We start from the raw sequence: 25,300 nt of genomic DNA, 5'->3' as shown, positions 1-25,300 counted from the left end.
AATTAGGTTACAAATTTAAAAATCTGAATAAAAATCTGAACAATATAAAAATCTGAAGAATCTTTCTGGTGTGTGATGATGTCTAATACCAAAAAGGATTTATTTCACTTAGAAATTCCAGTTCTTAGTGAGTGTAGAAATGCTCTTTGTATTTATAAAATGAGAACATTTTATTAAAAGCTGTTCATGTCAAGAGGTAAGTGATTTGTATGACTTAGGAAATTGATAGGAGGTGATGGTAGCAGCTTTGTCCTTTGTCCTCCTTGCATGCCATGGCGCTTTGGGAGTGCCTCTTAGTGGAGGGTGACTGAGAGTGTTCCATAGAACAGTTGTTCGTCTTGACACCAGACCTGACAATTAGAGATAAGTATCAAGATGCTGGATTTGAGACTTTATCCTGTGAAGTAAAATGCCTTACGTTCCTTGATTATACTAGAGATTGGTTTTAATTCTGAGGTGGTTTACTTGGTCTATTTTTTGCACAGAATTCAGAGCTGTGATTTTACTTCATGAAGAGTTTTAATTTTGATAGTGCTGTGTATTGGCTGGATCATGGATTTCACTGGATTTGATATGTCACTAATATATGAAGGTTTTTTTGAATTTGACAGTGATACTTCAGCAAAATGTGGCTCAGGTGATGATACTGAATGTAAGGATGGGGGCAGCAGGCATGCAGTGAAGCTACTATGGAAAAAATCTGTTTGGTGCAGGTAGAGAGAACACAGTGCTGGTGTCAGAGTTCTTTCAGCCTTTTCTGTGCTGATGTTCAAAACAGAGGGAAAGATCTTTACCCGCAGAGAACATTCTGTTTCCGTGGTTGGTTATGAGAAATACATGATGCTTATAGTAAGTTGCCTTGGTGCATGTGCTGCACCAAAATATAGACCTGTATTCCTTACCATCGTGCTAAGATTTACTTAAATATTTTACCCATATTAATGAGTGTTAGTCTGCTCTGCGTTCCTCCAGTTGGTCAGCACGATTTGGAACTTGTGGAGGAGAACTGATATGCTGTGATGTGTTAGGGGAGTTTTTTACCATATAGCATTCAGAAACTCAGGACATTGTATAGAGAGGTGGGGTATGTGGGAGGACTGTGGTTTGGAGGCAGTTGAAGAGACAGGTTTTGAATGAAGACGTTAGGGAAAGGCGTATGTAGGTCAGGAAGCAGAAAACTGTGTGGGATGGGACAACGTTGCCTTAATGAGCCAACCTAGGGATTGCTGTGATTTTAACATAATCAACTTGATTACTTTGAGGCCTTTCTTTTGTGGCTCTTTTCTAAGAAGGCTGGTTGGAGTTCTGTTCGCTGACTTCTCGAGGGATATCCAGCTAGGCCAAAGCTGGAAGCTGCTGCTGTCTGAACTAGCCGACCACATTAACAACTCCATCTGAGCACTACTTTGCCTCGTGTAATTAAGCAGCAGATAATGCTGTCCCTGTGCTCTAATTGGCAGTACTTTTAAATTGCTTCTTCCTTTGTCTGTTCCTTACTCAGTTATGTTTGAAGAAGTTGGTGACTGTTGCTTCCATGTGTTCCTGTAGCAACTGTGCAAATGCAGTGAGACAATTCTTTTCCTTCTTTTTTTTAATACTCTACACTCTTTGAGTGTATAAAAACAAAGGCTATAGAATATGTACCATAGGTATCTGCTTTATAAGCATATAGTGTTACCAGTATTTTCATAGGAGTTAAATGGAAACAAAAGAATGTGTAATCATGGGCATAGTGGTGGTTTCCCAGTTTCCACTGTTCCCAGAACGGAGCTGAGCAAATATATCAAATTTGAAATGGAGAGGAGAAGTGACACATGCTGATGCTGTAACTTAAACACACCGTCTGTGAAACATTACCTGTGTTCTTATGTCTGTATTATCTTTCCCTGTTTTCATTGCCTTGTAGAATTGACTGTCAAAAAAATGAAAACTGCTTTTTCATATTAAGATCTGGTGTATATATATGGCAGTCTTTACTATGCTTTTCTTTGTTCTGTAAATAAGTAGGTTAAAAGAAAAATTAAGGAGGCCTTGCTGCATGTGGCCTGCTTCTTCATTAAGCTGAATGTTGGAAAACATATGGAAGCAAAGGCACAGTATGTCTAATAGTACCTGTAATGATTGTGTGCCATGGAAACTAACGTGGCAGTGACACCATTTTAATTGAACCTATTGTAGCAGGGTGGCTTCCTGTATGCAAGGCAGTACTTGCCACACAGAGTAAGGCTTTGTTTACTATTGCATTCTGGTAGAAAAGCATTCCTTCCTGTTTTGTGTCTCTTGGAATATGTCTACAACTCTTTTGGACTGAAATTTTGTGTATGTTTATAGAGGGTAGAATGCAAGGAAAGAGGAAAAGGCTTAAGATAAAACTTCTTAGTCCAAGTCACTTTACGATACCGTCTAGTTTCTGCTCAGGAGACTTCCTGTTCCAATGTGATAAATAATTGCGTGGAGGTAATTGTTTGAGTGACTATGAGCCATTTCATGATCATTTGAAATTCTACTTTCTTCATTTTAATCAAGTGAAAATGCCTAATACTCACATACACAGCTTAGTGTTTGGTGTTTAAGAAACAAACAAACAAAAAATCAATATTTTTGAGTACCAAAGAACATGTTAAAAACTCTTGCTAAATTGATGGAGCGCGTTTTTGTTAGTTGGAATTAAAGGGTTCCTCAGTAGTTTCTTGTCATAGTAGCTAATTGCTTAGAGCAAGGAGAAGATAATGTTCTGTTTTGTGTGTCCAGTTTTACCTGTGATGAGGCCTTCACATATGACTTAACCCTGCGATGCTGTGGTCATGCAAACACACAAACAAAGTTTGGGATTCACCACCTCTAATGTCAGTGTATTTAACCCACTTACCTTAGGCTTCCTTTGCAACGCAGAATATAGGTGTGATTCACCTCCTTAAATTTCTCAAATGAATTGCATCCTAACAGTGCTCTCATATGTTCCATTCTAGTTAGTGGAGAGCAGGGTGGCAAGGCCAGATGTTGGTGTTTTCATCGATGTAAGTGTTGAGGTGACCAAATTTGAATTATCTGCCCCTTTAGCATGTCTAAATACACCACCATCTCCTAAACTTGAATATACCTGAAAGTTATATCAGCTGTGAGCTGGAAGAGTTTCTGCACAGTTACTATTTAAATCCCAGTGTAAAGATGGAAAATGTACTCTCTAGTTGATGGTTCTGTACACATACTGAGGCATGAAAAAAAGTACAAAACGATGCAAAACATTGGTACAAATTAAGTGTGTGAATTGAGTACCGAGGTTTGAAATTGGATCACAGTGCAATCTGCAGTGCAACTTTAAATGTAGAACTTTCATTGGAGAAATTGAAACTGGGCATTCTACTAATCCAGAAAGAAGTAACTTTAAGAGTGTTTAGTATGATGAAAGAGTGGTATCAAGTTAGTGATGTGTTGGATTCTAATTGTTAATCAAACTATTTTAGTATGAGTTTGAATTGATACCGTCAAAGCTTACTGCATGTTAGTGGTTTTTATTTTTGTCCATGTGAGCTTTTCAGAGCAATCTTAATTAATGGCATCAAGATACTATGATGCTTGTTCGTGAATAGCGTGCATTTGTTATTCATTAGATTGGCAAAGCACACTAATCGCATACTCAGAAGATGAAGTAATCATTCATTACATTTGTGTTTTCATTGACTTAAATAGTTTTGTGAATGACAGTGAAGGTATTTTCCAGGGTTTTGGCTTTTCTTTTCAAAACAGATACATCAAAGCTCCCAAAGTTTTGTGATTTATCTTTTAGAGAGGGCTCACTGAGTTACTTGACAATCCAACTGTCCTCATCTTCTAGTATGAAATAGAAAAGCAGCTGAACATCAGTTGCTTTTTTTTGTTACTACTCTTGTGCAGCTGGTTACTTAAGTTACCACAGATGTTCAGTTCTCAGGGATGGGGGGAGTACTCCATCAAATAACCTGAGAGTGTAGGCTATGTTGGGGAAGACTAATGATTACTCACCAGCCTGTTCATTACAGCTCCCCAGGCACTGAGCATGAACTCGTCATGCCAAACTACTTGACTGTGCTTGAGATTCCAGGCATAACTGGCTGGGTTTGAAAGACACTCAAGTTGCATTGAAAACTGACAAGTAACTAATCAGCAAGGAAAGGAAGAGAATGTTTAATTCATGCATATATTATGGGACAACAGTCTAGCTTCCAGTACTCATGCTGAGCTGTATCTCTCCATTGCTCTAGCTCTAATCACTGCAGCTCTTTGGTGGGAAAATGATGGTGACCAGAGTAAAGTATTTGAGAATATGAGGTATAGTAATGCTTGGACAGAATCCAAAAAGCTCTTGTTTGGTTTTGAATGTGGCTCTTGTTGTCATGCTTAACCTTTTGTTGTTAAACTTTCTGTGCTAGCAGGTCATTACTGTGAACGCATGACTGTCCTAACTCTTGCTTTGTTTCTGTAGTCATATTGATCAAACAACAACATGGCAAGATCCCAGGAAGGCCATGCTTTCCCAGATGAATGTTACAGCTCCCACCAGTCCTCCCGTGCAACAGAACTTAATGAACTCAGCATCAGGTAAGCAAAAACTGTTTTTGTGCAGAAGGTCATACAAATGAAGATACTGCTAGCTATTTTAATCAGGAAGATGTTGTGGGGGGCAGAGGAGTTGAAATCTCACAGTTGTCTGTTTATTTTTAAACTTTAAATCTGTGAAGAATGATGCATCAAGCATCTTGATGCAGCAAGCATCACTTGAGGTGAGAGAACGTATAATGTTTGCCAGCAAAAAGCATGCTGTAAGTTTTGGGTCTGTGTTTTATTTTTTTTCAAGTGGATGATCCAAACATTTGAAGAAACAGAATTCCTGCCTCTGTTTCTTCTGACTGAAAATGCCGTTAAACTGATTAAAATAATTTTCATTAAATTATTGCCATTTTGCTTCAAAGCTAGAGCTTCTGCAATGTTTGGTTTTTATGTTTTGTTTTGCCTTCCCTTGCTCACTCATTATGCTAAGCGTGTTGCCATTCGTTTATAATTCCCACGTTGGTTATGGACATCTTCACTTAGCAAGTAAAGCAAACACCTGGAAAGTCTTGTTTAGAAGTAAAGTTGTTTTTTCTTCTTTTCCAATCATTTCCAAAACAATGTATGCTGGTTATTATTTCTTCAGCTGAGGAAATCAGGTGTCTTCTCCTAGAACATAGAATGGTTTTTCAGCTGATCTAAGGGAGTCTGTTACTAGACAGCAGGACAGTATGCTTATTCTTACTATAAAATTTGCTACATGTTTACATAGCTTTGTTGTCCTGATGGTGCAGAGAGCAAGCAGATGCTGTTTTTACTGCTGCACTCTTCTCTATGCTTTGTCACTGTCTTGTCACTGAGGTTGACGTGTTATTCATTTGTTTTCAGTCTGATTTTTCATGTGTATGTCTGCTTTTCTTGTATTTCACAAAAGTTATTCTCTGGTGCTGCTTTTTGTTGTCCGTTTAGACAGCTTTGTTTCATGCTGCAATTCATACACTGTAGACAATACCAAAAGATTAACAGGCATGACCAAACTGTGCTGTTCATGACTGGGTGTTAGATGGAAGCTGATCAAACTTTTTGCTGGCAAGGCCAGGAGGTTGGATTATCCCGGCACAAATGAAAGAGTTCAGTTCAGATTCAGAAAGTCATGATTCAGAACAATTAAGCTCTCAGTGTCTAATGTGAAAATACAATCTCTGATTATTGTTCTTTTCTGTAGCAAAAGAGAATGATATGCTTTTGTAGGGACACATCAGAAGAACAGAAAATAGGAGAAAGGAAACAGCTCTCCTGGTCTGTCTTGCCTTTGGTTTATTTTATTTATACATAAAGTAGATACTAGTCTATTTGAATATGCCAGTCTATTACGGACATAAATTCTGTATTTTAAGATGACTCCTCAAACCTTCCATTGTATTATAGTATTAGCAGAAAAACAATGTTGATAGTGAAGTGTCAGATGTGCTGTGTATACTTATTAAAAAAGAAAAAAAAAGATTCTTAGCAAAAAAAAAATTTTAAAAATAGTTTGTTTTAAGAGGAAAGAATCTTTGAAAAATAAATCTAGTAGTCAGTAATGAAGGGCTATGTGAAAAAGAAAATCAAGAAATTAAAAGTGATTGATGCAAGTGTGTGAGCAAGTGAAACTCCTGTATTTTGTTACTCTAGCAATGGGATTCCATGGGTACTTGTTAAGCTGAGGTAATGTTATTTGGAACTGGCTCTTGGGGGTGCACCCATTAATGCTTAACTTGATTGTGTTTAACAAGTGTTTTGAATTAAATAATATTGAACTCGTATTTATTGTATGATTCCATTTCTGATACCTTATTTGGTAAATCCTCATGTACAGTCTTTAACTGTATATTTGTTTCTACTGAAGCTGCTTATACTTGGTTTTGTCACTGTGTACTACTGAGTTTATGGTGGTTTGTGCTTGCTTGATGGCCTCATAAAGAATGAGAAAAATGGAAAAATCAAGTAATTACCCACTCATCTCAGTGGAATTTAAATCTGAGAGCGTCATATAGACATAGGGCTCCTTAACGTTCTAATCGGCAGTTTGGCCTCAAGAACTGGGAAATAAGGTTGAGACCTCTTTGAGTCAGAATTTTCCTGTTCTGAAGTACTGCTGGCAGTGAAACGTGCCCTACTGCTGAGAGAGCCTTTCATGAGAGAGATTGGGAGAAGCAAGTGTAAGTCCTGGGGCAGCTGGAGGTCGCCGACTTACAAAAAAAATGTCCACAAGCGAATGTTTTTCTTTCTGTGCATCCTTGTATGGTGCTCATGAATTGTAGCCCTTCATCAGAAGCTACAGACCAATCTTTAGTGTATTGAATTGCAGAATGTTGGAGTAGCCTGCAAGTAAGGTTGCTGTGGTGAAATCTGAAAGCAGGGGATTTTAGGAAATGCCATGAGAGTCACTGGAAGGGTATATTAGCTAGAATTAAGAACAGGAAAACAAACTGAGAAGGAGGGATAGAACAGAACTTGGAGATCTGTTGTCTGCATACTGAAGGTAAACCTGTTGGGTTTTCTGGGTGAGAAGGGTAGATGGAGCTCAGGAAGTAGGAGAGAAAACAGATTTGTGGTAAGGATAAAGGCAGGTCAGCAGTGTGTTTGAAATCAAAACTGGCATAGGGAGGATGTAGATTAGCATGAGATGGAGATTTTTAGGTTTTTTTTTCACTTTGTGGATGGACTGTTTGAGGAGTGTTAGTAAGCGTACATCCTCTACCACAAGGCATCAGTGTGTGAATGGGAGAATGTTTTTGTTTTAGGTTCTTTGGTATGTTTTTGTCTCAGCTCTACTGAACCTGGCTTGCTCGAGGTAAATTGTGCAATCTACTAAAATGTTTTGTGCCGTGTGTATGGAGAACTATAGTGCTTTTTTAGATGACATTTGTTGTTTAATCTTCTGCTAAATTTGATTGCATTTTCATAGTAATAATGGGAAGAAGACAAGCTTGTTTCTTCCAACAGTGTGGTATATATAGAAATTGTTTTAGAATGTTCTCATTATTTTCTGTTTTTTTAACCATTTTACCTTAAAGATACTGCAGGAAAAGTGATATTCAATCTGTCTTGATTCACGTTTAACGCTAAAAAAAATGTACAGTTCCAACTACAGTGAAGTTATGCATCTGATTATAAACAATGCTTGTTTCTTATGATAATGATAGTTGATATGAATTGAATAAAATAAAGTGCATTTATACACTTCCCTTCTTCAGTTACTTTTATTTTCTTGAGTCATGCTTAACAGCGCTGCTTACTTGAGCCTATTCTGCTTGCATGCAGACAGCAGATCAGTGGATCTGGAGCAGATTACCTGTCTTTGTCCTCGTCTTCCCTTGCACTGCAACTCTGCATTGCTTTTCCTGGTGAAAGTTTGTAGACCCCCTGTTATTCCATGGACTCTTGAAGTTAGGTTGCAGCACCACGTTTAAGACTGGTTAGGAAGATTAATTTTCAAAGTCATAACTTAAGGTTGCCTTGTGTGGTTTGTGTTGTTGGTTGGTTGTTTTTTTTCCCACTGCGGGGGGTAGAGAGAAATGTAGCAATACTAAAACTAGCTCTTCTCATGGTTTCATGCTTCATGCTTTGTGGGCTTCCATTCTGTGTAACCAGTCATACTACAAATTCTACTTTGTGTATATTCAGCATTGCATATGGTCTGTTGTGAAATTCAAGTTTCAAAGTGTCTGCATGACATGAATGTTTCATGTCTTCCTTACCATTTTTAATAGTAGCTTTTTGTAAGCTGTACTGAGCTGACAGAATAAAGTTGGACTCCTGGTAAATTCTGTACAGTTTGATACTATTTTAAAAAGTTTGATAATTGCAATGGTGCCATGATTTCAAAGAAGAAGATTAGGAAGGCTTGTGAAGGTCAGTGTTTGCATATGGTGATTCTTGCTGTTGGTGTTTCAGTTCCTTTGTCATCTGTGAGCTTTTTTTTTTTTAATAGCTAGAGATGCTATCTAATATGCATTAACCTTGTGATTAAAATGCAGTTTTATTTACATTTATTTTACACCTGCACATCAGAGACTGTAAGGACTTGTGAGATTTATTTGTGATATCAGCATAGGTTGAATTTATATTATGTTTTTGCTTTAGTTATTCTTTCTGTTGCCTTTTATCTGCCAGCAGTGAGTTCTGCATTTTTATGGCAATGATGGTAAATTGAGAAAGTGCAATCAAGAATGGAGACGCGAGCTGAACAGAGACATGCACAAAGACTTTTAAAATTACGTGTACTTATGTTAAGTTACAGCAATATATAAATATTTAGTTAAAGAGGAATGCCTTATCAGTGTTTTTCTAAGGATGGCTTACATTTGGAAGTTGGAATCTAACTTATGGATAACCATTCTTTTAAAATACGGCAATAAATGGTGAGTTGAACTAAAAGGCTAGTCTCTCCCTTTGCAAGTAACATAATAGAGCTGAAAGTAAGTTTGTGGCTGTATTCAGTTGACCAAGGAGGCATCAAACAGAACTGGAAGGATACCATGCCACAGGGATATCATAGAATGGTTTGGGTTGGCAGGGGCCTTTAAGATCATCTAGTTCCAACCGCCCTGCTGTAGGCAGGGACACCTCCCACTGGACTAGGTTGCTCACAGCCCCATCCAGCCTAACCTTGAATGCACCAAGGGAGGTGACATCCATAACCTCTCTGGGCAACCTGTTCCAGTGTCTTGCCATCCTCACAGTAAAGAACTTATTCCTAATATCTTGTCTAAATCTACTCTCTTCCAGTTTAAGGCCATTTCCCCTTGTCCTGTCACTGCCTGCCCTTATAAAATGTCCCTCCCCAGCTTTCCTGTAGGCCCCTTTCAAGGCACTGGAAAGCCGCTATTAAAAGCCCTCCCCATCCCCCCCCCCCCCCCCCCTTTTCCCCCAACCCTGAGGTCCCCGCAGAGCCTTTTCTTTGCCAAGCTGAAGAGCGAACTCTTTCAGCCAGTTCCCATTGGATGCCAAATGTTTATGAAGGTTTAACAAAACACTGGAAAAGTACTTGCAAAAGAGACCCTTTGACATCTAGTAAATAGGCAGACTCTTCAAGACCAAGTTGGACAGGGCCCTGGGCAACCTGGTCTAGTACCAGATCTGGAAGTTGGTGGCCCTGCCTGTGGCAGTGGGGTTGGGACTTGATCCTCGGATCACTTCAACTAAAGCCATTCTATGATTTTGCCTCAGAACTCACATGAGATACCTGGAGGCCAAGCAAGTTATAGCCTCTATACTTTTTGGATCTATATACGCATTTAGTGCTTTATTGAAATTATAGAGTCTGATAGACAGCAAACAGCTTTCATTCACTGAGCAACAGTAAATGTCCATTTACTCAGCCCAGGTGCCTGTGCTAAAAAGACTTCTGGTTACACCCAGCATGGCTGTTGTTGTCTAACATGGACTGGAGCAATGCTGGAAATTCTGTTGAGCCTTTTGAGTAAACATGGAGATGCAGGAATTTTCCTAGATGTTCTGTGTGCTGTGTTCTGTCTGCTACTCTTCATCATGGTTTTTCGTTTTTCTTCTGTTACTTGCCTGTAATGCTGAGCTTGTCTTGACAATCTTTGGTATCATAACTGCTCACAAAACTGAACAAATTACAGAAGGCGGTACTAATCAGTTTTCAACATGTAGGGACAACAGCAGGAACATGTAGTTTTACCATTATAACACGTAGCGACAACAGCAGAGAAATAGGAGCGTATTACCAGCTAGGGAAGAAAGCAGCATAGTGCCTAATGCCAAAAATTTTCTAGGAAAAACATTCTATTTCTGCAGCAGTTGGTGGAACTTAGCAAGGAGGAAGCGTAGCTGCTGTGGCAGCCAGGTGAGCAGGGAGACCTACAGCAGACAGAGAACCTTGCCTGCATTGGTTTCTGGGAAGCTACTAGTCATCAGATCATTGAATCTAATAAGCAGTGTTCTTCCAGAAGGTAGGTGGACTGATCAGCTCCTGGCATCCGGCTTCAAAGGCATTTTATTCTTATTTGCTGCAAAGAAACATGCAGGACCAGAATACACTTCACTCAGTGTTCAGCAGGACCCACACCCCAAGGGTAGTTGTGTTTTTCCTAGAGCCAGCTGGTTTTTTTTTTTGTTTTTTTTTTTGGCTTTGCATTTCAAAAGAGATTTTCTTGCTGAGTTTCATCTCCTAGGGGTTTGTGGCTTTGAAGGACTCTAGGGAGAATGGTAGTGAGAAGGTCTGCCCACATGGCGAGGGTGTTGGGCTTAGTGGTCAGCAAAAAATGTTGGTCCTGCATCAGCTTCTGCACTTGGATCATGTGTGGCCTGTCACTGTGTGCCTGTGTACTTTATAAAATAGCATCTGATGGTGCAGTTGGCTGCTTTGTGAGTACGGTAACCTAGCCCAGGATCCTGCTATACTGAGGATGTGTTAGGGTTTATGAATTTTTCAGGGTTGTCACTCTTGCTGTTGTGCTTACTGGCCTAAAAGTGGAGGTACCGCTGTTACTTGTAGGCAGCCTTTAAAGCTTTGTGAGCATGAGGGGCAGGCAGGGAATATTCAATGGCTAGGGTGCTGTTTTTCCTCACTTGACAGCCTGTGGCTCCGATTGTGGAGTGCTAGAGAAAGGCATAGCATTCTGGGCCAAAATGAAAGAGTTAGAGATAGAAATGTATTATGCAGGGGATTTCTTGGGCCAAAGACTACAGTAAGAAATTCTTGTCCTTGTTGTGCCTTGGGGTATTACTGGAATGCAATGATGATTTTGCTCTTTTAATTTATTTTGTTTTAAAACATTCCTTCGGGAACATCTTTTGAGATTAACCAAACAAATCTAGTCCCTGCCCCCCAAGGCTTCAAGCAATGAAAATCTTCAGCAGTAATTTGAGTGTAGAACAATGTGGCAGGCAAAGAGCTGATGTAATTTGAACATGGATGTAGTAGATATTCCAGGCATTTATTTTAATTTTTGGGTGTATGTACTTTGAATCTCGTGTGTGAAATTTTAAGACATAAATAAACACAAACATTATGTTGTGCAGAATGGTCTGTTGGTCTAAATCAGGCAGACAGATGGCTTTTGGTAGTGTGTTGTTACATCATGCTGAGGAAAAGTGAGAAGAGAGGCTGAAATATGATGGTGTCCCGGAACAGATGCTGTTCTAATTTCTTTTACATTCTTAACATTTGTAATGAATCTTTTTGCTGTGTCATCTGAAGATCATATTTAAATGTAAAGGAGTTCAGGCAAGATTTTCCTGCCTCTAATTCAGGTATTTTTAAAGTACATATCTTTTTGATTCTAAAACATATATTTTTAAAGCACCTGCCTGACAAAATGGGGTGAACATAGCTGAGAAAATACTATTTATTCTAAGTGTAATACAGATGGAGGTGCGTGATCACATAGAGACAGGAATGAGTGGTTTCTGAACAGCACAGGAGCAAAAGATTGTTTTCTCCAAAGCTGCTTTTGTAATGTAATGGAAACACTTTAGCACTCTGTATTTAGACATTAGCATTGGGCTCCAGTACTTTGCCACGATGTATTGCCCTTCACCCTTCACCGTTTTCTAAATGTAGGTGTCCCTGAGCGTGCCTTCCTGCTCATAGAGAGATAGCACTGCTGGTCCTGGCACTTTGTCTTGTCTGCTTCTGATGTGCTTACCTTTACTATTTCGTTGCTTTTTTGCCTCCTGTTCTTCAGGCTTGTGTTTTTGTTTGCTTAAGCCTTACGCTTTCATCGCAACTTACGGTATGAAGTGCAATTAAGGCTCGTCACTTTCATTTATTTATTTTTAACTGTTTGTGAAAAGTCAGAGAAATAGTACTTCAGAGTCTTGTCGTGTTCTTGCTGCTGCTGCTCTCAATCACTAGATAAACTTTCCCACACAAGGTGGGATATCTCTGTGCTTATTCTTTTTTTCTGGTGCTGGTTTCATTCTGGCAGGCTTGACTTATTGCTGGTTTTGTACTGTAATGTCATAGCAAAAGGAAGTTTCAGAAGCATACAAAAAGACATAAATTATAAGATAAAACTCCAAATCCTAAATCAGAATAATGATAGAAGTGCTTTTTGTTCTTTATTTTCCACCCGCCACTTCTTTGTCCTTATCCTAGAAATGCTAGACATAAACCTGAAACTTTTTTGTTTCATTTACTGTTATATATGTAAAATGTTGGGATTTTTTGTAGATCAATTTCAGCTGGAGCAAACAAGAGTCCACCATGAACTCCTTCCTTCTATATTGCAGGCCCACTCCCCGATGGATGGGAACAAGCTATGACCCAGGATGGAGAAATTTACTACATAAACCATAAGAACAAGACAACATCTTGGCTAGACCCAAGGCTTGACCCACGCTTTGGTAAAAGTTCATCTCACTTCAGAGTTTTTGATTCACTTCAGTTCACTTAGCTTTAATTTTGCAGTCATAGTTTGAAAACTCTTTATAGTGCAGTATATATACTATAATATAATATGAAGTACGTATTCTAATTTGAAACATAGGCCTTATTTAAATCCTTTTTTTAAGAGGAAACATAAAGAGGAATTAGTATACATCCTGTAGGAATATGTCACCAAAGTTTCTAATGTTAGCGGTTGGGATTTTGCCATACGATCCATACAGTTCCTAAACTGGTGGCCTTCAGAAATGATTTATCTAAACACGTTCCTTTTAGTGGGTGAACACAGTTTCAGCCAAGCTCATTCTTCCCAAAGACTTGCAAATATTTGCAACAGAAGAGATTTTTAATTCCCAAATAAATAAATACTTTCCTTTGTGCTACCCTAACAAGGACATTGTTAAATAATAATTCATTCTTTTTAAATACACTTGAAACATATACCAGCTTATAATTCCAGTTTGTCACAGTGATGATCGTGATGATACTTTGTTTTAAACCATGAAGAAGGAAGTGTTGAGTGGTTTCTACTTTAATCCTCTTTTTGTAAGGTAACAAATACTTTAATTAGACTGCTATTACTGAAAATAGAAACAGTAACTGAAATTAGGGATCACAAGGTTTGGATGTGAGTTTTTAACAAAGCAGAACCGGTACCAACTTCTTGCAATTTTTTGATCTGTATGAAAAAGCAGAGCTGCAAGCACTTCAATAAAATATTGGCACTGCTGAATAGAAATACCAGCAGCATATAAACTCTAAACTGGTTTCTTAGTCCAAGTAGTTGTTCTGATGTATTTAAGGTAGTATTACAACTTCAGTTTTTGTTTAAAGTCATGACCTCCGTATGTAAGCTTTATTGAATGCATTAATTTTCCCTTAATTTGTTTCTCCAATAGCTAACTATTTTCATCTCTTTTGGATTTTAGTTATTTTTCCAGAGACGTGGAAGAAATAGTAGGGGTTAAAAAAAAGAAAAGAGAGAGGGGAAAAAAAAAAAAAAAAGAGATCATTGTGGTTTTCAAGCTTTAGTTTTGGACTGAGTGCAACTAAATGAAAACAGTGTGCAGATCACTGAGTAGGTCAGGCTGAGGGGATACAAAGCCTTTGAAGCTTTACAGGGGTTGACCTAACAACAACTGTGGGCCCCTTTTGGGAGAGGCATTAACTCCATGAATGCCATATAAACACAGAGCTGCAAAACTCAACAGTCACTTTTCTGGTTTTTAGGTTGTTTTGTTTTGTTTTTGTCTTTGTTTTTCTGAAATGGTTGTTAGCAGCTTCAGCTCCTTTGTTTTGTAGGCTTCAGCGCTCACATTAGACATCCCTTTGCTCTTAGAGTAAACACTGGATTGTCACACTTTGTTTATAAACTGCTCTCCAGTTTGTAGACAGGTTGAACCACTGTGCAACTTGAGCCAAAGGTGGGGCTTACACTGAAGGTTGTCAACTTTGGCAAATGTCCATGTTGGCTTTAAGAGCAGTCAGAGCTGCAGACCTGTTTGCGTGTTGCAAGAGGAGCGTGTGGGTAACTTGCAACTTCACAATTACATAATATGTGAATAAGGCTGAAAAGGAAGCAGTCACTTTGAAAATCGGTGTTGCCTTTTGCATTCAAAATGATCAGGTCAATTATATTTACTTAAGTAGTCTTGCAAGATAAGCATTTTGCTTTTCTTAGCCTTACGTTGCAGTTTCAAATGATGAGCCGGACATACCAGCTGGAATTAAAAAGGAGTGAGGGGAAGAGACTTTAATTGACAAAAGTCATGAATGAGATGGATCTTGCTTCTCAGAACTATATTCCCGTCCTGTAGATGGCACAGCCTAACCATAAGGGTGAAAGGAACCTGTTTTGTACATACTGAAACTCCATCAAATGTGCTGTGCAGTTAAACTGTAAGAAGTTAGAAATATCCAAAAGACTGCATAAGGGTTTCGTGCTGCATAGCTTCCCTTTTTGGGCCCACTGTGTATGTGTATCCCAGACAGACTTGAGTACATGCCAAGGCTCTTTATTTTGTGGTCGGACTTTTAATCTGTTCCAGACCTTTTCAGTCAAAGAGCTCAAGTGTAACTGAAAAGGGGCAGGAAAGGAAGAAAAAAAAAAGAACTAAAAAAAAAAAAAGCATGTGAGCTCTTCTGATCTGGAGTGACGGCAAATAGAGACAAGCTGCTAGCTGCTGTTGAGCTTGAAGGAGTTTTCCTTGAAATCTGAAGTCGTACACATTGTATTGTGGTTTATGCTTTTGTCATTTGAGCCAACAAAATGGAAAATCTTATTCCTGATGTTTTCGCACTTGTGACCTTCTTAAGCTACTCCAGTAAGGAAGAAAAATCAGTTTGACAGAGCTAACGTACCGAGGCTTGCGTTTATTTCCCTCATAGAGATCTCAGCTAATATGTGCTGTGACCCCAAATAGAACATGAATGACTCAGGAGTTTATTTTCAGTGCTCAATGTATGTTGAAAATCCTCATCCCTACATCATCATTTTTTTTCTATCAATGTGTTTTAATGTATGGGCTTGGATTTAAATTTTTTTTATTTTATTTTATTTTTTTACTCCTAATGCTTCCTGAAGGAAACATGGGTGACTTCGGCTTTGTATTTCTAAAGGTTTTGATCATTATCATACTAACACTAATTGAAAATGAGGGAAAAAAAGATGTTTCATTTGATAGTGCCACTTTCACTCATCTGAAGAACCACTGAAAACAAAGCTGTTGAATGGTATGGGCAAACACACTTTTCTGTTTCAGTATTCAGAAACAGGGTTTGAAGAGTCTTTGCCTTTTCTGATTCTGAATTCCTAGGCCCAGGGAGACCATTCTTATTTCTCTGTATGTACATCATCAGATGGCAACTTCGTATTCATCCTTATTTTCCCTAGTAGGTGTGCATATACTCCTTTCAAAAGCAGTGCTGGCAATTTTCCATAAAGTGGCTTAAAAAAAGAGGGAGGAAGGAGGACCAAGTTTGAAGGAATTGTTTTAGGCAGACACACCTATGGATTTAACTGCTGAAGAGAATCTGGATATTGCATTCATGTGTTTAAAACAGAAATAAAATGATATCACTGATATGATTTCTGAAGCAGTCTTTTAAGACTAGTGGATCAGATAAGAGATTTGGTGAGAATATCCTGCTATGCAGCAGGCTGGTCTAAAATCTGACTTCTCCAAGTAGGAGATAAGAACTTCAAATCTGTCAGACCCAAGTCTTGGATCAAAGTGGGCTTGACGTCATCAGCTGCACCACTTAACCTACTCTAAAGTCTTGTGGCTCAGATGTTGGTCTTCCAGGTGTATGTATTTGGCATCAGAATAATTTTGAGGTACGAGAAATGACAAGCTCTCATATTTAGTCCCTTCCTAGATTTTAAAGGAGTGTCTTCTCCTGCCAAGCACAGACAGTCATAAAAAGATTAATGGGATCAAAGGAAGGGGGATGGGCAAGGGCTTCCTCAGGCCTGTGTTGGCAGCATTCTTTGTACTAGTGGAGCATCTGGTACAAACATGCTGACCAACCTTTCTCAGTGTCTTTGTAGGCCTCTTAGAAAGGGGCTTCATGTTACTACTTATAAGTTTGTTTCTTTAAGGGAACTGGCCAGATCAATCTTGTATATCGTGCAGCTTTGCCTTTTACCAGCTTCCACTGTTGTCCATTGGTCATTCTTCATAGATCCTGATGTTTTTCGTAGGCCTTCCAGATGATGCTGATATGTTTTCTTGGTAGTTAAAGAATGTCTAAGTATGAAGCTAGGCAGGCATTCTTAGTTGCTGGAACGGGTGAAGTAGATGAACATCTGCTTTTTCTATAAAATTAAATTTCCTAGAACCACTTGGAAGTTTGGAATCATTCAGCTTTATTGCTACAGGTTTCCAAGAATTGGCTTTAGTATCAAATCCCGTTAAAGGGATTTTAAACTGTTACTTCAGCTTGCAGATGGTAGGACTGTTTTTTTGAAGCACAAGTAAAAATAATTTGCCTTTGGAGGGTACCTAGTTTGAAAAATGAGATGGTGAACTTGAAGTGGAAAAACACTGGAAACTGGCAGTTGATTTGTCTGTCTCTTGGGTTGACACAAATCTTAATTTGAATAGTAGCACTCCATGAGGGTAGTTAGGCAAGTCTGTCTCCAGGAGTTTAAGTAAAACACAATATTCCTTCAATTTTATGGTTGTTCTATTCTGAACTCCAGTTTTAGAGGTTTGTTGCTAGTGATCAAATTCGTGTTAGGTATCCCAGTCTCCTTTCTTTTGTTTTTTATATGTCAGAGCTGCCAAATGGGTTATTGTGTGACCTCAGATTGAAATCTTTGCCTCAACATTTTTATCGCTCCCACTTAAGGATCGTGATAATAATTTATGGAGATCTCTATGAATATTGGATGAGGGGGAAGGGATAGCAAGATGGTTCTTAACATCATTATGGAAAGTGCCACAGGGGCTCTGTATTCAGGCTCTGATTAAACTACTGAAGTAGGAAAAGGAATAGTAGTGATGATTAAGGTCAGAGTATACAGTATACACATTGGCATTTTCTGCTTCTTTCTTTTGTAATGGAAGAACGTTGTATCTTTAAAACAAAGAAGAACTACGAAGAATTGCTGACAGAAAATAAAAGTATTCCATAATGCTATTTTCTTATCCCTTACTTGTCTAACACATTGTCTAGTACGTGTTTTTTCTTATTGGCTTGTCTTGTCTATGATTGTCAAGGTTAAGAACTCCTGCTGCCATGCTTCTTGTGGCCATTGGTCAGAAAGATGCCCAAACCCTTCATCTGATCACAGTGGCCTTTCAGATTTTGAGTTTGAGCTCCGCCTTCTATTTTCATACAAAAGCAGAACGTGAGCCACAGTTGGTTTTGATCTGCAAATTCAGTGACATAACCTCTTTATGTGCCCTGTCACTAACACAAAATGGATGTTACTCATCTGAAAGGGCTGTTGTTATTAGATTGTTCCATACTTATGTTTTCCAGAAGAACAATTTAAGGACATCACTTAGGATGGGGAAAGACTGACTTGCTTTGTGATGCATGTCAGAATGTATTCATTCTGAGCAATATCAGTTTTCACTGAATTAGTGTCTTCTGTCAAAGTAAGCATATGTGAATCTGCAAAGGCAGATGAACCTTCACTGGTAAGCACCCCTTTGTTTTGAAGATGCTGCCCTTCTAAAATGGTAGTGATTGTCAGTGGTTGTTAGTTTATCACATATCAGAAAATGAAATCTTGTTTTATTCAAAAGCAGTATGTATGTATTTAGATATCTTCCCTGACTACAGTTCACTGAATATATCATTCAATCTGCCCCCTACTATTGTATGGACTAGCTGATGTAGACTATTTCATATACTAATAAAAATGAAAATGAGAACCCTTTCATTGAGGATTTCTCAGGGCATTAGGTTTACATAAGTTTGTACTTGCTTCTTCTTTTTCCTCAGAATTATTCAAGCCTGTTTGAGGAGAGATTTGTTGGTAACAATATCTTTATGCAAGCATAAATAAAGTATATAAAGTGTACCTCCACTGTTGTAACTAGAACAGCTATGACAGTAAAAGAAAACTGTACTCCTAATAAGGTCTTTACTCCTACTATATTCTTTGAGCACTGCAGTTTGCATATCTCTGTTAATGAACACAGTGTTAGAAATGGAAGATGCATCATTTTGAACAGATCACTCATTATCTGTGATCTAAGTGTATATATACACAATAATTATATACTCTATATCTAATCATATATAATCTAAAATTCAAAGAACTGTCAGCTTTCTTCTTTCCCTCTTTGAATTCAATCATGTTGAAACACGATTTCAGTTTCTTTTTTACAGGAAAGTTTTATGGTGGAGATTTAGGGAAAAAAAAGGTGTAGATGGTTCTACATGTTTTACACAGGGTATGTGCACTTCAAACAGCGAACAGATGATTTGAAGGAAACCTGCATTTAAAAAAAAAACAAAAAAGCCATATAATTTTGCAAGAAGTTACATGGAAGCTTGTCTTTTGTTTTAATTAGCCCAGCAAGTATTGTATGGAAAGTGAGAAATGAAACTGTTCGCCGCCTGTTTGTATATTCTTTGCTGATTGAACTTTGGTCTAAAATGCAGACCAGCTTTGATTAAATACTCCTTGCCACATCTTCAGTTGAAAGGGATGGACTTTGATCAGCTGAGAGTCCTGCACTACATGCTGTCTTCAGGGTTTCATACATTCAACTTAAATGGTATTAGCTGAGGTCTCCTCATCATGTGTCCTATGCAGTGTGTCCCAAGCAGTTCTTCCACAGTGCTAATAATTGTGCTGTCAAGTTTCATTTGGCATGTAGATTTAAAAATAAGGTCAAATATTAGGAGAATTATTTTAATTTTTAAAGAATGGAAAACATCACTTCTGTGTACTAAGCAGAAGTTTCTTATAGCTATTTATGCTACTGCTGAATCTTGTTTAGATTTGCTCTTTGGGCCAGAGGGTGGAATATTTCAGTTCTGAATCTGATAGGAGTTGAGTGAAAGTGTATCATAAATACTGCTGTTGTGGGAAGAGAGCTAGATCCATGAACAACAGCAGTTTACTCCATTTAGTTCCTAGTGGGCTAAGAGTCAGCCTGGAGATCTTTGTGGTGCTAAATCAATCAAAACTGGTGCACTTCTGCATTTCAGGATATAAAGAGACTTCTAAGATTTTTATCAAAAGAGAACAAAAGAACTGCAATTTGTACTTTTTATCAGTGGCACTGTAGTGATAGAAGAAGAAACTGAAAAATATTAATTTTATTTGAACACAAATAATAAACAGAATTACCAATCCACAACTTGGACACACTTCTGTAATAGATGACGTTTTCATCTGCTTTTATCTTAACTGGTAGTCCAACTCTGGAGTATGTGAATACTTCTTAGAATCATGGAATCATAGGATGCTCCACATTGGGAAGGACTCACAAGGATCTTTATCGAGTCTGACTCCTGACTCCATGCAGGACCACCCAAAATCCAAACCCCGTGTCTGAGTGTGTTTTCATCATAGTGTGATCATGATGTGGCTCTGGGCAGCCTGGTCTGGTGGTTGGTGACCCTGCACATGGCAGGGAGATTGAAACTAGATGATCATTGTGGTCCTTTTCAACCCAGGCCATTCTATGAAGTATCTCTAAAAAGAGAGCAGCTTGAATTTCTTCCACGAGTCATTCTTATAAATCCCGACGGTGATTTTTTTTGTCACAGCTCTTTCCAGTTTGAACACAGGATTTTTACCTCTGTTGTAGTGGAGCCATCTCACATCATTCAAAAACCTGACCATGGCTAAAAGTGATCCACAAAAAAAACTGTGTAACTTCCAAGTGAACCTGAAGGGGAGAAGTGCTCTTCTCCAGTTCCTTCAGCAAAAATACTGATTCTGACTTAAGGACAGTAAATTTTACAGCTTGTCCAGATGGTAAGATTTTTTTTATTGTTTGCTTAAATAAATGTGAGCGTCTTTACATTTAGAGATAAAAACTAGTTTTAGTTTTCGTGACTGGAATGATAAATACAAAAGGAAAACCATCAAATATTCAGCTGTGTCTGTTAACCACAAGGGAGCTCTGCAGCAGCCATTGCATGTAATTCTGCATAGAGGAAAGGTACTGTGTTAATACAAACTGTCACTGCCCTGGGACATGATTGAAATTGGCATGAGATCTTGGGAGAGAATTAGCCTTTTATGTTGGAGTTGTTACCAGTGTGCTGGCCTTTTCTCTCTAGCACCAATGCCTGGTAATTATTTCTCCCTGTTGTTTTTTTACATTAAGGATATAGACAGTGGCCTAAACTCCTTTCAGTAACTGTCAAGTATTATCTGCTACAGTATGGTACAAGTGTTTGCCTGCTGAGTTGAGTTGGGATATTGTGTTAACGTTTGAAAATTGCTAATTCTTAACCTGTTCCCAAAAGCAGATTGCAGCTATTACGATTGACTGTATTCTGCAGAATGTAAATCTAAGCCATATTATAGGACTGCGAGATCTTTTTTACTGTCTTAAGTTGCCCGTGCTCCCCCCCTTCCCTTTTTTTTTTTAAACTTGTCTGCCCCTCCTCCTCCTCCCTCAAATCCCCCTCTTTTAGAAACAAAGACTTGTTTGTTCCTTGTCTGCCTGTGAGGTCTTTGCAGCCTTCACTGTGTGGGTGCAGAGCCCCTTATTTAAATGTTTTCCATATTCCTGGAAGGTAAGGAACAGGATGCATCAGAAAATCTGATAAGTCTTAACTCTAATAGATGAACGAAGCTCTCTGCCTTTGAATTCAAGGTATTTTAAAAGAGCTGTGTCTGCCTGGATCATCAGAAACTCATGAAGTGTGAAAATAATTCTGCTTCTATCAGATCCCACTGATAAGCATATTTTCTAGAGTGCAAATTTGTGCAGTCACGTCCTCAGTAAGTACTGGATAACTGAGAATTATAGAAAAATGGAAACCTCTGTTTTTCCTGTCACTTGAAACAAGATGTTTTCCTGCTTTCCTTTGATTAAATATTGTGTTGGAAATGATAGAAAATCACATTCTTTTTCCTGTTTATCGTGAAAATTGCCCAATTGCATAATCAGTCAAAATGGCTGATGACTGTGTTTTCTCCGCACTGGTTCTGACTTGAGTACGTTCTTAAGTCAGTAGAATTCAGTTAGCTATGTCCTTTTTTTTTCAGTCTCCAAACTTGTAGTTTAATTTCATAAGCAAAATATTCCCCTTGCTTGAAAAACATCTCCGTGACCTGTTCTGAATTTGAAATCCTTACATTTGTTCTTCAGTAGGTAAAATACTTAGAAAATACTTCAGTGAGTACCTGAATGGGAATTTAGAAGCTTGATCTTCAGTTCTGTTTCAGGTTCTGTTAACAAATAATATAATTAAATGCCTGCAGGTATTTATTGGTGAATATGAAGTATACACTGAAGTTACGGGTATTTTGTGATGTTGCTGTTTGAAATGCGCTTTTAGTTAGATAAAGGACATTAGTAGGCAATTCAGTGACCTGGTTTATTGGAATAAAATGGATTGTTCCCCAAGTTACATGTTAGTGGAAGAGACCTATGGAAGTACTGTTGGTGTGTTGTGAGCGGGAAAAGCCAGTTGAATGTGCTGAAGGGATGTTTATAATATTATACCTGAGTGTCCAGTTGAAGTTAGAAACTTCTGTATGTGTGTGAGGTTACCTGTGACACAGTTTGGCTGTGAACTGCATGAGGCAGGAACTCTGGGACCAGGATGATATAATTGGAGACTACATCATAAAGAGAGCCTTTTTAACCAAATGAAAATTTATATTCTTCAGCTTCTGGGTACTTAATTTTTATAAGCTGAGTAGTTTGCTTTTGACTTAGATTGCCTTTTTCAGGTAATTCTGTGGGCAGTTTTAATTTTATAACCTTTGTTCCCCTTTCCTTTCAACTGTAATTGAACTTCCATCTTGTTTAATAACAGGATTTGAGTCCTGGAACTTCTGAAGTGTAGCACAGACTTCTGCTGGAGTTACAGAATTAGGTAACAGCAGGAGAAGATATTTTTCCCCTACAAGCCCCTGTCATTGTCTGTTTTCAAGGAGTAAGAGGGTAAGATACAAAAAGCAAAGGGCATGCTCCTGGCTCTAGACAGTGTAGGATTCTGAGTAAAAAGGGAAGAAGGAGAAGATGCATTTCCTGGTCCAGTAGTGTCACGTTCAGCTTATTGAGAGCTGCTACATGGACATCCTTTCTTGCATCATGTTCTGTAGCTCCAACTTTGCCTTAAGTTGGTAAATGTAGGCAGCCTAAGTGCTATCATTCTTCCAGTGGAGATTATCTAAGGAGCTCCTGGAGCTTATGTGTGCTGCTCACATCCTTTGCAGCACAGCGGTTGGTGCTGTTGGAACTTTTGCTTAGCATTTTCTGGTATCTCAGGGCACATGGACCTGTTCAGCAGAGAAGCAAGCCACCCTGTCTCTTCCCTTTGCTGTCCTAGGGGCTGTAGCTCACACAGTAAAGCAGGTTGGCTGATTCTGGTCACTTCTTCCTGAAGTTCAGGTGCTAAATGTCTGACAAGCTGCTTCATTCTAAGCTCTAGTCACTACATCTTTAATTGCCCCTTATTCTTTTGTTTTTCACTAGCTCAGGATGAGACTTGCAGGTTGCAATTGAATCTCCAGCCTTTTTGTATTCACTCCTTCTAGCTGCACTTGGTTGCAGTTTCTATTCCTGTTTCACCTGTTTACTTCACAGGAAGTTTTTATTTCATTTGTGATCATATGTATAAAACTCTTTCTGGAGTAACTATATAAAACATTATTTCAAATTACTTGAAGCAGTTCCACATTGTGCTGTCTTTTGAATTGACTGATGAAAATAATAGAACCCACTATTCCTTTAGAGTGTTGTCTCTGTGAGAATCATTGAATGGTTAAACTAGAGAGTTGGCTCTGTAGCTGTTGACTGTTTTCTTCTCTCTTCTGTTCTTAATATGACATTTTTCTTTTTATATTGCCTCTCAATGGGAAGATGAGCTGTGGCAAGGGGAGGGGAGCAAAGCTGTGAAGCAACAGCCATTTTTGCTGTGAGACAGACATTTTTAGACTTTTCTGGCACAAAAGAAAGGTGTTTGTGCACCTTAAGTTGAACACTCAAAAGACAGTGGAGACTGAAGGGCTTCTGAGAGAAAAGGCGACACAGATTCTCTGAGATTTTAAGAAAGAAACTTTAAGTGTTCGTGTTTCAGGAATCCCTTTTCTATGATGAAAATATTAATTCAAACTAAGCCAGCATATGATTTTCTTTGCACTAGAGCAACCTGGCATTCTAAGAGAAACACTCCTTTTTCTCTGAGTTCCCATAAACGAGAATCCTCATTCTCGGAAGGAAAAAAAAAAAATGCTACCTCTCCTGTGACTGCTTCTACAAATGCATTGTGCAGCATGCTGTTAATGTTAACAGATTCAAGCTGTTGAAGACAAGATGGAGAGCTAATTGCAAAACTGAAAGCTTCTGAAAATAGTGCCCTAATGACGTATTCAGCCTTTGCCAGCCTTCTGTTCTACTGTGGGAACTCCTGTGCTTCTGTTGACTTCAACTCTTGTGGAGGGAACATCATGTCTGTCAAGCAGATGCATTGTTTTATAAAACAAAATAAGTTTAACTCTTGCCTTCTGGGGGAAGGAAACATGGATCCTCATTGTGCATTAGTTGAGCAGAAAAGGTGCATCGTGGAGCCCTTGTGGGAAAGCAGAAAGTGAAGAAATCAGTAAAATATTTCCTGTGTAAACGGTAGTATTTTTGTCAGTGTCATTCATCTGCCATTCCTCTACCAGCACTGATTTTGCATGTCAGGATGCGCTAGAAGTCTAAATGGAGTCTGTAATATTCAAAACTGATTCCAAAAATGATGTGAGTGGTTGTTGTCTGACCTGTACCCCATTGCAAAGGTATAGCATGTAACCAAGGTAGCTGGATCTAAGTGAGATCTCTTTTGTCATTCTGTACGTTTGGTGATTCTAAGATTTCATGTGAACAAGAAAAGTGTTTTTGCACTATTTGTGTCCACGCTGACAACAATGTATTGGGAAGAAGAGAGAGTAAGCATTCTAATTAAAATGGAATTATTTTCCCACCGCTTGGACATTTTGCACCAATTTGCACATTTAACTCTGTTTTCAGGAGCTTTCAGAACTAGTATTACACGTTAACGTGAGAATGTCGCGTTGATTTCACAGGAATAATACACGCGAGCATACATTTCATGCTGAACATCAGTGTGACTGCAAGTTTTGTGTGGTCATGGCTTGTAGTTTCTTACTGTATCCTGTCTGAGGATAGTACTTGTCTTGTATTTGTTTGAATTTTATTTTTAAACGTTTATTGTTTTGGTTCCTTAGCCATGAATCAACGAATCAGCCAAAGTGCTCCGGTGAAACAGCCACCCCCTCTGGCTCCTCAGAGTCCCCAAGGTGGCGTCATGGGTGGGAGTAGCTCCAATCAGCAACAACAGATGAGACTTCAGCAGCTACAGATGGAGAAGGAAAGGCTGAGACTGAAGCATCAAGAACTGCTTCGGCAGGTGAGGCCACAGGTTAGACACCTACTTCCGCTATTTCTTTGTATGTTATATTTTGTTTTGTTTTGGCTAAGTTTTGCTGAGTCTTAAAGCTTTGAGATCTAAAAAGGTCTGAAGTCGTTCTGTTAGTGGATCTCAGATTGGTGGTGAAAGCATCTGACCCCACTGAAGGATTTTGCCTTCCTCCCTCATTCCTCCCTCTCTAAGAGAACTTTCTGAGGTCAAGTTTCTTCGCTGTTAGGATGGCATCATGGACCGTTGGTCTGACTGTGGAAATTGCTCTTGAGAATATGTCTCATAGTC

General features: G+C 38.6%; 1 protein-coding gene across 11 annotated transcripts in view; it reads left to right on the top strand.

The window, feature by feature from the left end:
• The window catches only part of YAP1 (Yes1 associated transcriptional regulator), a 102,689-nt gene that overhangs the window by 60,897 nt on the left and 16,492 nt on the right, over window positions 1-25,300 (top strand). For 5 of the 11 annotated variants that reach the window (XM_048945980.1, XM_048944343.1, XM_048948459.1 and 2 more), the window contains 3 exons: window positions 4,463-4,578; window positions 12,775-12,888; window positions 24,819-25,012. In XM_048945980.1, coding sequence (XP_048801937.1) covers window positions 4,463-4,578; window positions 12,775-12,888; window positions 24,819-25,012 — 424 coding nt within the window. The remainder of the gene's footprint in view (window positions 1-4,462; window positions 4,579-12,774; window positions 12,889-24,818; window positions 25,013-25,300) is intronic. The other 6 variants (XM_048945180.1, XM_048946808.1, XM_048950124.1 and 3 more) reach the window with 3 other exon arrangements.

This window comes from Lagopus muta, chromosome 1, assembly GCF_023343835.1.
Source record: "Lagopus muta isolate bLagMut1 chromosome 1, bLagMut1 primary, whole genome shotgun sequence".
Classification (NCBI taxonomy): Eukaryota; Metazoa; Chordata; class Aves; order Galliformes; family Phasianidae; genus Lagopus; species Lagopus muta.
The sequence above is the reverse complement of the archived record's forward strand: the minus strand, read 5'-3'. Positions and strand labels throughout refer to the sequence as shown.